Source organism: Mustela erminea, chromosome 5, assembly GCF_009829155.1.
Source record: "Mustela erminea isolate mMusErm1 chromosome 5, mMusErm1.Pri, whole genome shotgun sequence".
NCBI classification, from domain to species: Eukaryota; Metazoa; Chordata; class Mammalia; order Carnivora; family Mustelidae; genus Mustela; species Mustela erminea.
This window is the reverse complement of record NC_045618.1, coordinates 60,665,838-60,679,538: the sequence shown is the minus strand read 5'-3', so window position 1 is coordinate 60,679,538 and position 13,701 is coordinate 60,665,838. Positions and strand designations below refer to the sequence as shown.

The window sequence follows — 13,701 nt, the reverse complement described above, 5'->3', positions numbered from 1 at the left end:
TCAGGTTCTCCTCAGATAAGTAGGTGCAGAGGGTCGTTTTTGCTGTAGGGACACAAGCTGTGTGTGAGCAACAGTACCTGTGACCAGTGGGGGAGGGCGTGCCAAGCCTTTGAGGCCCTCATTCCTCCTCAGCTGGTGGCTGAGGCTGGAAATCTCAGCCCAGGGCTCTCTGGATCCTCCCACGTATCAAGAGAAGCTAGAAATTCAGATTTTCTGTGGGAAATACTTTTAATACTTTTAGATGTTGACAACTAATTTCATTTAAAAATGTCCTGTGAAGGCAAACAAAGTTGCTACCCCACCACCCTCACCCCAGATCACAGACAAATCTGCATATGTCACAGACTACAACCTCGGAAATGTTCTTTCCTGAGAAGTTGCAGGCCCAGGGGGGGCTGTGTCTAGGAATGTAGGAAAGTGTTGCTGTGTCTGGGGCTGGCGAGATTGCCTGGGGAGATCCATCCCCTGACAGGCAGAGGATAGATAGCGAGGCCTCAGAACAGCTGGTATGTTCTCTGAAGCAGAGGCGAGAAGTAGGTAAAGCAAACTGCTAACCTCCCACAGAACCTGGAAATATTTTAGCTTTAGAATTTGTGGTAATTAATTTTATTAACAAAAGCTAAGATAATAAGACTTTTTTTTTAAACAGTAGGATTTAAGGGACCTGCGTCTCATTCCTGGTTTCATTATTAAGATGTTAGGCGAGCTGCTAGCCATTGGTTCTCTGGGTTCCAAACTATGGCATGGTAGATCTTCCTTATGTACCCAGAAAGGATTTAGCAGTGAATTTTTATTATTAAATATTGCCTTTTACGTATTATTTTGGTTAGTATTTGTGTCTTGTCCCTCTCTTTATTTTTAACTCTTTTCTATCCTTTACTTTTATTTTTTAGGTAGATTATTTACAAATACCCTATAGCTGGATTTTTGTTATTGCCGTTGTGTCTTTGGTTCTTTATCTTTTGTTATTATTTCCTTATTCTTAATCTTTTAATGAGGATATTTGATTTATTCATTTATATTATGACTTCTGACAGTGTTTAGACCTTCCCCCCATCTTGTTATTTCATTGATTAGATTTATTTTGTTTTCTTTCTTTCTTTCTTTTTTTTTTTTAAAGATTTTATTCTTTTATTTGACAGAAAGAGATAGAGAGAGAGCACAAGCAGGTGGAGCAGGAGGCAGAGGGAGAGGGAGAAGCAGAAGCAGGCTCCCTGCTGAGCTGAGAGTTGGATGTGGGACTCGGTCCCAGAACCCAGGGATCATGACCTGAGCCAAAGACAGACGCTCAACAGACAGAACCACCCAGGCGGGCGTCCCTAGATTTATTTAGTTTTCTTAACTTCATCTCCTTTTCCTCTCATAGTTTGAGGATTCAGTTCAGTATTTTATATCTGAGCTGGTGCTGCTAACCCTCAATTTCTTAAAATACATTAAAATGTCTATATTTTTTCTCAACTTCAATAATTACCCTCTAAAATCTTGTATCTTAACAAGGCAGGACCCCGGCACCGTGACCCAAGCCAAAGGCAGAAGCTCAAATGACTGAGCCACCGAGGCACCCCATCTACTATATTCTTAAACCATACCAAACTTCTTCAAATTCCTCAAATTTGCTATAGTCGTTGGCACTTATGTGTGTCTTTTTCTTTCTGGAGTGCTAACTCATCCTCCCATTTCTGACAAATGACTGTGCAACTAAAAGAGAGTGACTAGGGTGGTAATTACGTTTTAATTCCCCAGAACCTCCTGCCCTTGCGTGGTTCTTCATAGTGGCATGTTTAATTGTGAAAACGGGGTAGTCTTTTGAATCTCTCTAGGATAATAAGAATTTTTAAAAGGTTTCTTTTTTTTAAAATATTTATTTATGTTAAAAAAGATTATTTACTTGAGACAGTGAGAATGAGAGAGAGAGAGAGAGTGAGCACAAATGGGGGAAGGCAGAGGGAGAGGAACAAGCAGACTCCCTGCTGAGGAGGGAGCCCAATGTGGGACTCGATCCCAGGACCCTGGAATGAGCTGAAGACAGACGCTTAACTGACTGAGCCACCGAGGCGCCCCTAATTTATTTTTTTAAAGTAATCTCTACACCCAGCAGGGGGCTCGAACTCACAACCTGGAGATCAAGAGTTGCATGCTTCTCCTGTTGAGCCAGCCAGGAGCCCCTAGAGGATTTCTTTCTATTTGGGGAATTTACACTTGTAATGAATGGCACTCCCCAAAGCCATTTTGCCTCTATTGGCAAAATGAGTTTTGCATTATATCTCAAATTACCCATATCTAAATCAGTGTTGAATGTGAGGGTTTGGTTGTAGACCCTTGGTTACCAGACTGAGAGCTCACTGTAAAGGAGGGTGGTGAAGAGCATTTTCTGGGTTCTGTCTTAGGGAGGCAAAACTTCTGAAAGCTACAAATTTCCCACATTAGCAAGGTGCTAGAAGGTGCTAGATGGAAAAACATGATACCATCTCCTACATATTTCATAAAATTTCCCTCTGTGACAGAATAATGCATGAAACATTTACATTTCTGTTGAATTTAATCTGACATTCTCTTTTATTTCCAGTGTCATTAAAAAAGAATTCCATTCAAATAAAAATTTTGGATTTATCACCCAAATATTTAGCCATTGGTTCCATAGTTTCATTATTTGGTGACTCATTATTTTTCATTTAGATCATATAGTATTTATATCCCTTGTTTTTAGGAAAAATTAAGAGGAGTTTCTTATTTGTGACAAAAAACTATTTTTTATAATGATGTATAATAACTTTCACTGCCGACTCACAAGTGTATTTAAAATGTTTATTAATATATCATATCCTTGTGTGGATGTACTACAATCTCTTCACTTTTCCCTATTTTTAGACATTTGGACTTTTTGTAATTATTCTTTACTCTAAATGACATGGCAGAAACATATAAGTCAGTGTTCTGGGTTGCAAGAAACAGAGATGGACTTCAGTGGAAAAAACAGAATAAATGTATTGGAGAGTTGTATAGCCCACAGACTTGGTGGGAAGTTCGGCAGGTATCAGGATACCCAGAAACATGGCTATGGAAACTCCTTAGAAACAGGCTGGTTAGGGGTTGTGTCATAGCCAGCAGTCACCCCCACTAGATGATTGCTGCTACCAGTACTGGTAAGCCCAAGATTACTGCTATCGCCATTAATTACGGTCTCACTTCCCCTGCATCTTTGTATCTCTTTCCCTCAAGAGTCAAAAATCCAGGGTGTTGACTTCTGACTGGCTAATTCTGGGTCATTTGCTTGTCTTCCTGATGCCAAGGGTGGGCAGAAGAGGTGTCTGTTAGAGACCTGTTTCCTACTAAGGCTCATGCAGTGTTTGGTTTTACTGAAACAGGAAGGGAGATTGGATGCTGGGTTTAGGGCGAGACATGTAATTCTTGCTGTGTGAGTTTTTGCATGTATCTCTTGTGGTTACCACTTAGGGATTGATTCCTGGTATTAGAGTCGTGAAACCAAAGTGTATGAAATTTTTAAACTTCCTTGCCCTCCATTTGCCCTTTTATTCTTAGTGTTTTCATGATTCTTCTGTCCTTGTGCTACATGTTTCTCTGGGTAACCTCATCCATTCCCATGGTTCAAGGGTTTAAGCCATCATAGAGATGTGGGTGAGTCCATAATACTAATTTCCAATCTAGGTCTCTATCTTGAACTTCAAATATATTTAACTACCTAACATAATCTATGGATATCCTAGGGACATCTATGAATATCAAAAGTTCCCAAACAGAATTCATCATTTTTCTCCTTGAACCTATTATGTCTTCTGTATTCCCTCACTTGGCCAGTATGACCACTATACACCCCTAGTTCTCAGAATCCAGATTTTGTTTTTTATCTTTGATCTTTGCTCCTCCTTTCACTCTTCCATCAAATTATCTCCAGATTCTGTAAGTTCTACTCCCTAATTATCTCTGGTATCTGTCCTGTGTTCTGTATTCCTTCGTTTGGGTGCTCATCACTTAAGTTCTAGATTATGGCTTCTGCTATTTTTTTTAAATTTAAAGATTTATTTATTTGAGGGAGAAAGAGAGCACATGCATGTGAATGTGAGTTGGGGGAGAAGCAGAGAGGGGGAGAGAGAGAATCCTTGAGCAGACTCCCCGACGCTCGATCCCAGGACCCTGAGACCATGACCTGAGCCCAAATCAAGAGTTGGCTGCCCAACCAACTGAGCCACCCAGGTGCCTCGACTTTTGTATCTTAACTGGATTTTCTGCTTCCAGTCTTGTCTTCAGCAGCTCCAGTTTGAAAGATTTTATTTACTTATTTTGGAGATAGAGAGTGAGAAAGAGCATGCATGTGTGCACAGGGGGAGGAGTAGAGGGAAGAGGGACAAGCTGATTCTGTGCTGAGCACAGAGCCCAACATGGGGCTCGATCCCACCACCCTGAGACCATGACCTGAGCTGAAATCAAGAGTCCAGCACTTAACCAACTGGGCCACCAGGTACTCCACCAGCCCGTTTTAAAATGCATAGCCAATCATGTTGCTTCCTTGATTAAGATGTGATGAAGATTGATTATTTCTTCCAGGAAACCTTCTCCAGCCACATTATCTCTCGGCTCCCTCATGTCCACGAAGGTTTTTGACCCTCACTGTTCCCCATGGCACCTTGGGCTCACCAGCACTCTTCATACCTTGTTAAAATCTTTGCTGCCGAAAGACCTAGAACTCCTTGAAAGCAAAGCTTATGAGATTCTTACTGAATGACCAGTGCCCAGTGTAATGCCTGTGGATGTTGGGTGCTCAGTACAGGATTTCTGAATGAACGTTATGAATGCACTTTAACCTATTATTAAACATGTGTTTGTTGAATAAGGAATTAGATGACCAGTTAAACTCATGGGACCAAACAGCTGCATTTATAGATCCTATGTTACCTTTCAGGGACAGATCTTGAAAATACCATGTCCATTATGGGGGAAACATGATTTCTTCCTATTCAACATATCAGAAACCACTTTTTCAAAGTGGAGAAATGAGAATGCTGTAAGAACCAAACTGCGAGGCTAAGAGATTTATTCCACAGGGAAAAACCCCACAAAATGTAGGATATACTTTATACAGATTTGAGAGATAATGAAACCATACATAATATAATTTTTTTCTTTCCCTATCCCAATGTTAATTTTGTGGGTTTTTTTTTTTTTTTTGGTATTGTTTTGGGGGGTGTGTGTGTGTGTGTGTGTGTGTGTGTGTGATGAGCATTGCTGTAGCAGTTTGAAAGGTATATTTTGGAAAGAAAAAAACATAGCATTGGAATGACTTGGTGACTCTTGCTTGTTTGCTCTTAGGGGGATCAGTCTGGCTGGCTGGTTCCAGGAGAAGGATACACACTTGCAACCACCCAGCACCAGCAGCTTGCTGAAATTGACTCAAAGCTCCAAGAACTTTCTGCAGCCTCACCAACAACTTGCAGCATTTCTCCAAGACTTGAAAACCAGAGTGATCAGGTAGATTTAAGAGCACATAGATTGTTCAGGTTTGTGCGCTAAAGCTAGTTCACAGGATTTGACAATCTGCTTGTTAACTAAAGAGGTTTCTTCCCAAATGTTTTTTCCATGACTATGAACTCAGTGACAGTAAGTTCCATAAGTGTGTGTGTTGAGTGTATTTTTCTTTGGTGACTTCACTTCCTCTTCATTTTCCTTTCAGTTGGTAATTTGCTGGGAGGGGTCCCTTGGGAAATATTTGTTTTGATGTTATTATGTCTTTCTGATTTAAGCTAATTCTTGATCATGATCAGAAGACAGGCTAGGGAAGAAAATTGATAAAGCACTCATTTGTCCTTTAAGAGCCTTACTTCTCTCTCAATTCCTCTGGTTCTAGGTATCAGCAATGGCAGCTGCTTGTCTCTTATGCTGCCAGATTCTTCTTTTAATTTAACATCAAGTAGTGAAGCTCATTCCGCTGATGACTTCTCTCCTATGAGGATTTTGAAATGAATGTGTTTCCTCTCTTGCTAGCTCTCTCAAAGAATTGTTTACAATTTTCTGTGTAGAAAAACAGAAGAGTAACAGCAGCTTTGTAAAAGTAAAATTCTGTGTCTCACCCCTCAATGCTTCATAGGATCTAGTTTGGGGTTGAGTGGTAGTTTTTACTCAAAGAGAAGACGGCTAGTCTTTTGTTATTCTACCTCTACTGGTTTTGTAGACATTTCACCAAATCATTTTCTGTACGTGACTTTTTCAGTCCTAAAAAAGACTTAAAAATTAATATTCTATAGGTAATAATTCTGTTTTATAGGGAGTCTCGAAGCCATGGATGGAAGTTTGAGGATCTGGCCAGTTGAAACTGCTTCAGGGGAAAAGAGGAGCATTAAGATGTTCTAAAGCAAGTTTGGTCGCTGGCAAAACCTCTCTGGAGCCATGTCGGCTTCCTTAGCTTATGTGCGCTAGGGCCAGGCACAGCTGCTGCTGAGCCTCTAGGCACCAGGGGTGGCGGTAGTCGAAAGCACTTGTTTCTGGACTGGGATAGGAGTTCTTGGGAAAGAGAGACTCGGAATCTCTGGCCCCACCCAAATGTACCCCAGGATTTTGACAGCAGTTACGCCACTCGTTTATTTATGTTCCTGGGTGTCATTTCCCAAAAGCAGGAATCCGAGACGGGGAATTAAAATTGCTCAGGGATGCTTTTTGTTCTTTTTTGTGTTCTAGCTGATTTTGTTGTGGTTGTTGGTGTTACTGGACTTCAAGGGTAGTTGAGATCTCAAAGCTGAGTAATGATCCTAAAGATTAAAAAAAAATACCTTTTCCGTGGCAGTCAAATGTTATTCTTTAAGGAGAGATGGAGAATTTAGAGATTTGTTTAGCTACTAGGGCTTAGATAAAGTGACTCTGGTAAGATTCTGTCATCATCATTTAAGTCACATTTTCAGAGTTCACATTTATAGTTCAGAAAAATATTTTAAAAATACTAAAAGGGAAAACCAGTGTATTACTTAGGTGTCACATACTGACATTTTATGTTTTTATGTGAAACAACATATGGATAGAGAGAAAAGAGAAAAACTGCATTTTGGGACTCCCATTGGATACAGAAACAGAAATGTAACATCATAGCTGATGAAAAGAAATAATTAATGATTCTTGCATGGAAAAAAAAAAAATGTCTTTGCGCTTTTGTTCATTTTCCTCTTGGCATTTCCTCATTTCTAACTAAAACCAGCATTGCACATTGAATTTTCAAGCCAGAAATGCTAACATGGCAAATTATTTTGCAGATATTATTTTTGGATTGGAATCCTTTCTGGATAAATATACTGAAAAGTATCGTGGTTAAACCTTGCGTATCTGTGCAGTTGATGAATGGGCTCCAATCTGTTGCTGAACCACAAATATTCATAGTGCTTATTCACATGATTTTTATTTTTAACCCTTCTGCAAACCATTAACTCATCAGTAATTTTTCCTCCATGCTCCTTATGAAAGAATGTCTTTCAAGTGGAATATGAATTCTGTTTTTCAGCAAATTGGTTCCGCAATATTCATCAAGTGCTCCCTGTGTAGGAATTGTAGGGGACTGACCGACAAGGCAGGCGAATGTGGAACTGTGGAGTCAAAAAGCCTAGCTTCAAGCTCTGGCTCCTCCACTTCCTAGCTCCGAGGCCTTGGGCATTAATCAGAAGTGCCCGGAGTCCTAGTTTCCTTGTCTCTGCAGTAGTAATAATAGTATCATTCTTTAGGGCTTTTTTATTTTTTATTTTTATTTTTTTAAATTTCTTTTCAGCATAACAGAATTCATTGTTTTTGCATCACACCCAGTGCTCCATGCAATACGTGCCCTCCTTAATGCCCTCCACCTGGCTCCCCCAACCTCCCACCCCCACCCCTTCAAAACCATCAGATTGTTTAGGGCTCTTTTAAAGGGTGGAGAAGTTGATTGTGTAAAGTACTCAGCACTGTGTCTGACACAAAACTCAACCAATGATGTTATTATAATAATAATAAGCGACTTAAGGAACACCTTTTCTTTCTTTATTTACACATAGATAACTGTGGTACAAGTCCACATAGATGAGCACTATAGAAAGCTCTAGATGCAAAGTGCTGTGCTGCTACTGGGGAGAGAGAGAAAGCACACCAGAAGAAATATCAAGAAAGTCCAGTTCCACAAGTGAGGGAGAGGAGGAGGAAGAGAAACTAGTGAATGAGGAAGAAGGGGCCAGAGGTCCAGAGGAGATTGCCATTATACAGCATGAGGGTGAGAACTGATGGTGTGCATGGCAAATTTGACCCACATATGGGTTTCCTTTAGTCCACAGAGGGTTTACAAAACTTTTTTAAGATTTATTTATTTATTTATTTGACAGAGGGAGAGAGAGATCACAAGCAGGCAGAGAGGCAGGCAGAGAGAGAGGCGGGGAAGAAGGCTCCCTGCCGAGCAGAGAGCCCCATGCGGGGCTCCATCCCAGGACTCTGGGATCATGACCTGAGCCGAAGGCAGAGGCTTAACCCACTGAGCCACCCAGGCGCCCCTACAATTTTTTTTTTTAAGCCAACATTTCAGAATTGGGTGAATTCATATAAACATCTATACTTCTAGTTTTTCTTGAGAAATGAGAGAATCCAGTATTTAACCTGAATCCTTGCTTGGCAGCATACAGGATTGCTTTGAGAGGCAACTGCGGCTTTCTGTGGAGCACAGATTGTCCCGTTAGCCACAGTATTCACAACTCCATGTTGTATTGTAGGCCCGGAGGCCTCCTTCACACACTGGGGTCACTTTCCCAGCCCCTGTGCAGGCCATCAAAATATGGTTGAATGCCTGCTTGTTTCATCGGAGAGGCTCTGTTGGCTAACATCAATTGTCCAGATCGGCACGTGCCTTCATCTCCAACCTCCAAGCGACTTGTAGCACCCTGGAGGGTAGTTGTGGAGTGACCTTACAGTGAAAGAAGTACCACAATATGGAAACCGATCTTACCAAGAGTAGAGAAAGTATGTCCTGGAGGGGAGGAGCACAGATAAAGGTTATTTGCCGAAGACACTATATTTTAAAAAATTCCTTTAGAGACTTATTTTGTTTTGTTTTGTTTTGTTTTTATTTTGGTTAAGGAAACAGTTTCCCAAACAAGTTGAAATGTGTAGACTTTCTGACTTACCAACAATGGCAGCTATAAGGGGCTACAGGAGTAGGTACGTAGGCCTAGGAGGATAAACGTATTCCAGTCAGAATAATTTGAGGGGCTCCAGAAATGTGACTCAGGGATTAAGGAAGTCATTGTGAAAGGAGCAGTTAAGAAATCTTCTTTTCCTCTGGAGCTTGCTGATTAGGATATTCTCAGAGGATACCCTGGCCTGGCTCTTAAGTTTATGGCAATATTTTCAAAGCAGAATTTGGTGTTCATGTATCTTATTTCCTTAGTGTAAAACAAAGCATGTGGTCACATTCAGAAGGAAGAATGGCGTATTACTACTACTGCTGTAATGTGAATAATATCACGTGGGTGCCATTTTTACATCTGGTTTTTATTTTCATTTCATCTTAGCAAAAGAGAACTAATTGAAGCAATTTTTTTCTTAAGATCTGTGGTTTAACTGTGCGTACCTATCCATCTCCATCTCCTAACCCTCTAACAAATCAGTTAGTTCTTTCCTTATATTGTAAATCCCACCATAAAATTGACTGACGTTCTATAATTTAGTCGCCATATTTTTTTGTAGCTGTCTTAGATTCCAGCTTTCTCCAGAAATATCTAAGAAATAGGAGTTACGTGGGTATTTAGTTTCTTAAGTCCTTAGCAACTGAATTCAATCATAAATTCTATTCAGTTTGGCTCTTGTAAAGAAGTGTAATTTATTCATGTCTCATGCAATCTGTCTTACTAAATCTAGAATTACAGTTCATGGTTAGATTTTTTTTTTCCCTGTTGGAGAGGATCTTCCAATTGTCCTCATTGACAAGAGGCATTTCTCTGTCCCTAAACCAGCTAGTTTAACTGAACATAAAGGCCTCCCTTAGTTTGATTTATTTATTTTTTTGTTCTTACAATGTTGATTCAGTTGTACACATTTTGGTAAGACCAACAAAAAATTAATGCACGTTTGATTGATGAAAACTGTAGTTGTGTTCATCTTTTTCTTACCAAGAGCATACTGTTGCTGACATCAACAATTAACTGTTTTTTTTTTTTTTTTGTCTCTTCCTGTTTCAACATTTGCTAAAGCTGAGGAAATAGAAAATGTTATTTGACATATAATCCTGAAATATGTTTCACTGTTAGGTCCAGAGGTTTGCAGAGTCCCGATGATGGCCAAGTAGTCTACTTGATGTCAGACTACTCAATATACTGGTTGAGGGCAGGAAACTGGGTATTTTTTATGTATGCTAGGCATAAACACAGAAATCTTATTGACCATTGGCTCATTTTCAAAAACTATAGATGTATGCTATAAAAGCATGGATTTTTGGATTGAGGAATAAACAAGAAGTTGCTTTGAAGGTCATTGCTAACCTGTCCAACATTCCCAAATAAATCTGGGGAATTCCTCTTGCCTCTTATGTTTTATGGACTACTTAAAGTTTAAAATTTATTTATTTATTTGACAGAGCTCACAAGTAGGCAGAGAGGCAGACAGAGAGAGGGGCAGGGAAGCAGGCTCCCTGCTGAGCAGAGAGCCTGATGCGGGGCTCGATCCCAGGACGCTGAGATGATGACCTGAGCCGAAGGCAGCGGCTTAACCTGCTGAGCCACCCAGGGGCCCCTACTTTAAAGTTTATATTTATATTTCTCTTTTCTTTTTAAATATTTTATTTATTTATTTGACAGAGATCACAAGTAGGCAGAGAGGCAGGCAGAGAGAGATGAGGAAGCAGGCTCCCTGCCGAGCAGAGAGCCTGATGCGAGACTCGATCCCAGGACCCTGAGATCATGACCCGAGCCGAAGGCAGAGGCTTAACCCACTGAGCCACCCAGGCGCCCCTACTTTAAAGTTTATATTTATATTTCTTTATTTTTCTATGTTAAGTCTCCTGTGTAGTCAAGGCTTCTTTCGTTTCATGGCAATATTCTAAAATGGTAAAAACAATTTGGCCAAAAGACTTTTTTCCTTCCTTCTTGTACTGCCTGGCAAATGACCCATCTGATGACAGAAAAATAGCAATGGCCTTTTGAAAAGCATAGCTTTTGTTTGAAAACATGGGGCACATTGGCTTTATTTAGGCAGGTTTGTATTTTCCTCTTTAGCTAGCTTCAAAGACCCCTGTTGGCTCAGTCAACACTACAGATATTTTTCTAAGGTTGAACTTAGAATCCTTCGCAGTCAGTTAGTCAAATCAACAAATATCTATTGACCTCAAGGACAGTTCTCTTCTGGTGGCTTCTTGGGTATTCCCGTGCGTATCACAGAGAGCTTTTCCTGAACTGCATTTTACTTTTACTGAATAAAAGCATTCCTATATGTCTCAGAAACACAGAAACCATATGGCTGGTCAGATAATCTGCTCAAACATTACTGCCATAGGAAATGAAGATATTTCCTGAGGATCATGAAAACAGATAGTACTGGTTGGCACTTTGATGTGACAGCAGAACCCCTCTTGGTACCACAAGATCTTCTTGAATATGGTGCCAGTGGGAAATTTTTGGCAGAATCAATGATTACCTTTTTTTGCTCCCTCATGGCCTCTCTTTCCTTGCATGCTGTCCTTCAAATATTTGAACTATATGGTTATGCTATCAGATCACGACTGAGGAAGGATGTTACATATCCTTGGGTTCAGCTGTAGAGAATTACACACTCATAAGCTATGAGAGTTGGAAGAAAGTTCTTTTGGAAGAAATTGAGACCCAGAAGGAGAAAGTGACTTGCTTAAAAGTATATTACTGGTTACACCAGTAGAACTGGGGCTAACATCTAAGCATTGGACCAGTACCTTGGGGTACAGAGAGTCACATTGTCAGAGCAGAACAGAAATAGTCTTGGTAGAATAGTATTTCTGTTTTCCTAAAAATAAAATATGACTTCTGCTTATGAAATAAATACATGGGTATTATAGAAAATTTAGGAAATACAAAAACATCTACGAAAAATAAGATGAAAGAGTCAAGATTTTTACCGTCAAGTTGAATTTCCTTCCAGTCTACTTCTCTACAAATACACACACACACACACACACACACACACACACACACACAGTCTACCCATTAGAGTTTTGGGCAAGAAAGAGAAAAACACCTAGCTTGGATTTTGAAGATAAGTAAATGAAGGAACTATTAATAGATTTAAAGGAGCCAATAAGGGATGTTGGGACACCTAGGGACTAGCACCATTGAGTAGGGGGAAGAAGAAGTGTATTGGAGCTCAGGGAAAGCTGGAGCTGTGGGAGAAGTACCAGCCATCCAAAATTGTAATCATAGAAGGTGTGGGCAAAGGATTTACCAACCTTTCCCCCTTTGGTATGAGAATTTGAATGGTAGTTAACTTCCTCACTGTTTCCCTGGCAGTTTGATGAAGGTTGGAATGTTGCCAAGGGTTAGGAAGCAACTTTGCCTATGCTAAAAATGACCCCAGGACTGGGAGAATTATGAAGACCTGGTGGGGAAGCCATACCTTGGGTCTGTCTAAATGCAGTTATTACAGAGTGGCATGTCCCTTGGTAGGACCCTGTGGGGGAGTGCCTGTGGCGTCATTTCCAGAGATGATGTTCTTATGAGATAAGAAGCTTTTAAACCAGGGTAGCTTCCTTGCCCCTTGCACTTGAACTGCCATGGCATGGTCTGTAAAAGAAACTCCCGCTGAGGAGTCCTGACACTGCCCTGCTGTGTTTCATGTCCTATGTTCTTCTCAATAACTTCTCTCCACATGTGGCCTCTGTCTTTGAGCATGAATATTTTTGAATCTAAGAAAACTCTCCTGTTGGGCACCTGATGGGATGGATATATTGCTGCCAAAACCGTCATCCCAAAATAGGGAGGAGAGTGGGAAAATACTGCCAGCTCTCTCTTCTCCAGCTCTCCAGTGTCTCGCCACATTGGCTAAACCTAACCACAAAACAGAGGTCAAGGGGAAAGAGTCCCATTGTCCTAGCTCGTGTCAGGTGCTTCCCATAGTTTGTTAGTTTATCATTCTCCTGTTGATGGACATTCGCCTGTATGCATAAAGCTGCTATGAACATGTGTGCACGGGGCTTTAGTCATGTTTCCATTTCTCCTGGATAGATTCACGGGAGTGGAATTGCTGGGTCCTAGGATAGACAGCATCGAACTTTTCAAGAAACTACCAAACAATTTTTCTTTTTTTTTTTTTTTTAAAGATTTTATTTATTTATCAGAGAGAGGGGGAGAGAGCGAGCACAGGCAGACAGAATGGCAGGCAGAGGCAGAGGGAGAAGCAGGCTCCCTGCTGAGCAAGGAGACCGATGTGGGACTCGATCCCAGGACGCTGGGATCATGACCTGAGCCGAAGGCAGCTGCTTAACCAACTGAGCCACCCAGGCGTCCCCCAAACAATTTTTCAAAGTGGTTGTACCATCGTATATTTCCACTAATAACACCTGAGAATTCCTCTTGGTCCACACCTTTATAATATTTGGTGTTAACAATTGTTTTCATCTGGGCCATTTTAGTGGCTGTGTAGTGATACCTTGTGATTTTATTTTACATTTCCCTGATGACTTACTGATGTTAGGATTTCTTCATGTACTTGTTTGTCATTCACATATCTTTT

At 40.6% G+C, this 13,701-nt stretch overlaps 1 protein-coding gene across 1 annotated transcript in view; it reads left to right on the top strand.

Moving 5' to 3' along the window:
- Positions 1-13,701, top strand: part of LOC116590883 (G-protein coupled receptor 176) — a 326,863-nt gene that overhangs the window by 190,285 nt on the left and 122,877 nt on the right. Inside the window, exon 11 of the mRNA XM_032343249.1 lies at positions 5,326-5,484. Coding sequence (XP_032199140.1) covers positions 5,326-5,484 — 159 coding nt within the window. The remainder of the gene's footprint in view (positions 1-5,325; positions 5,485-13,701) is intronic.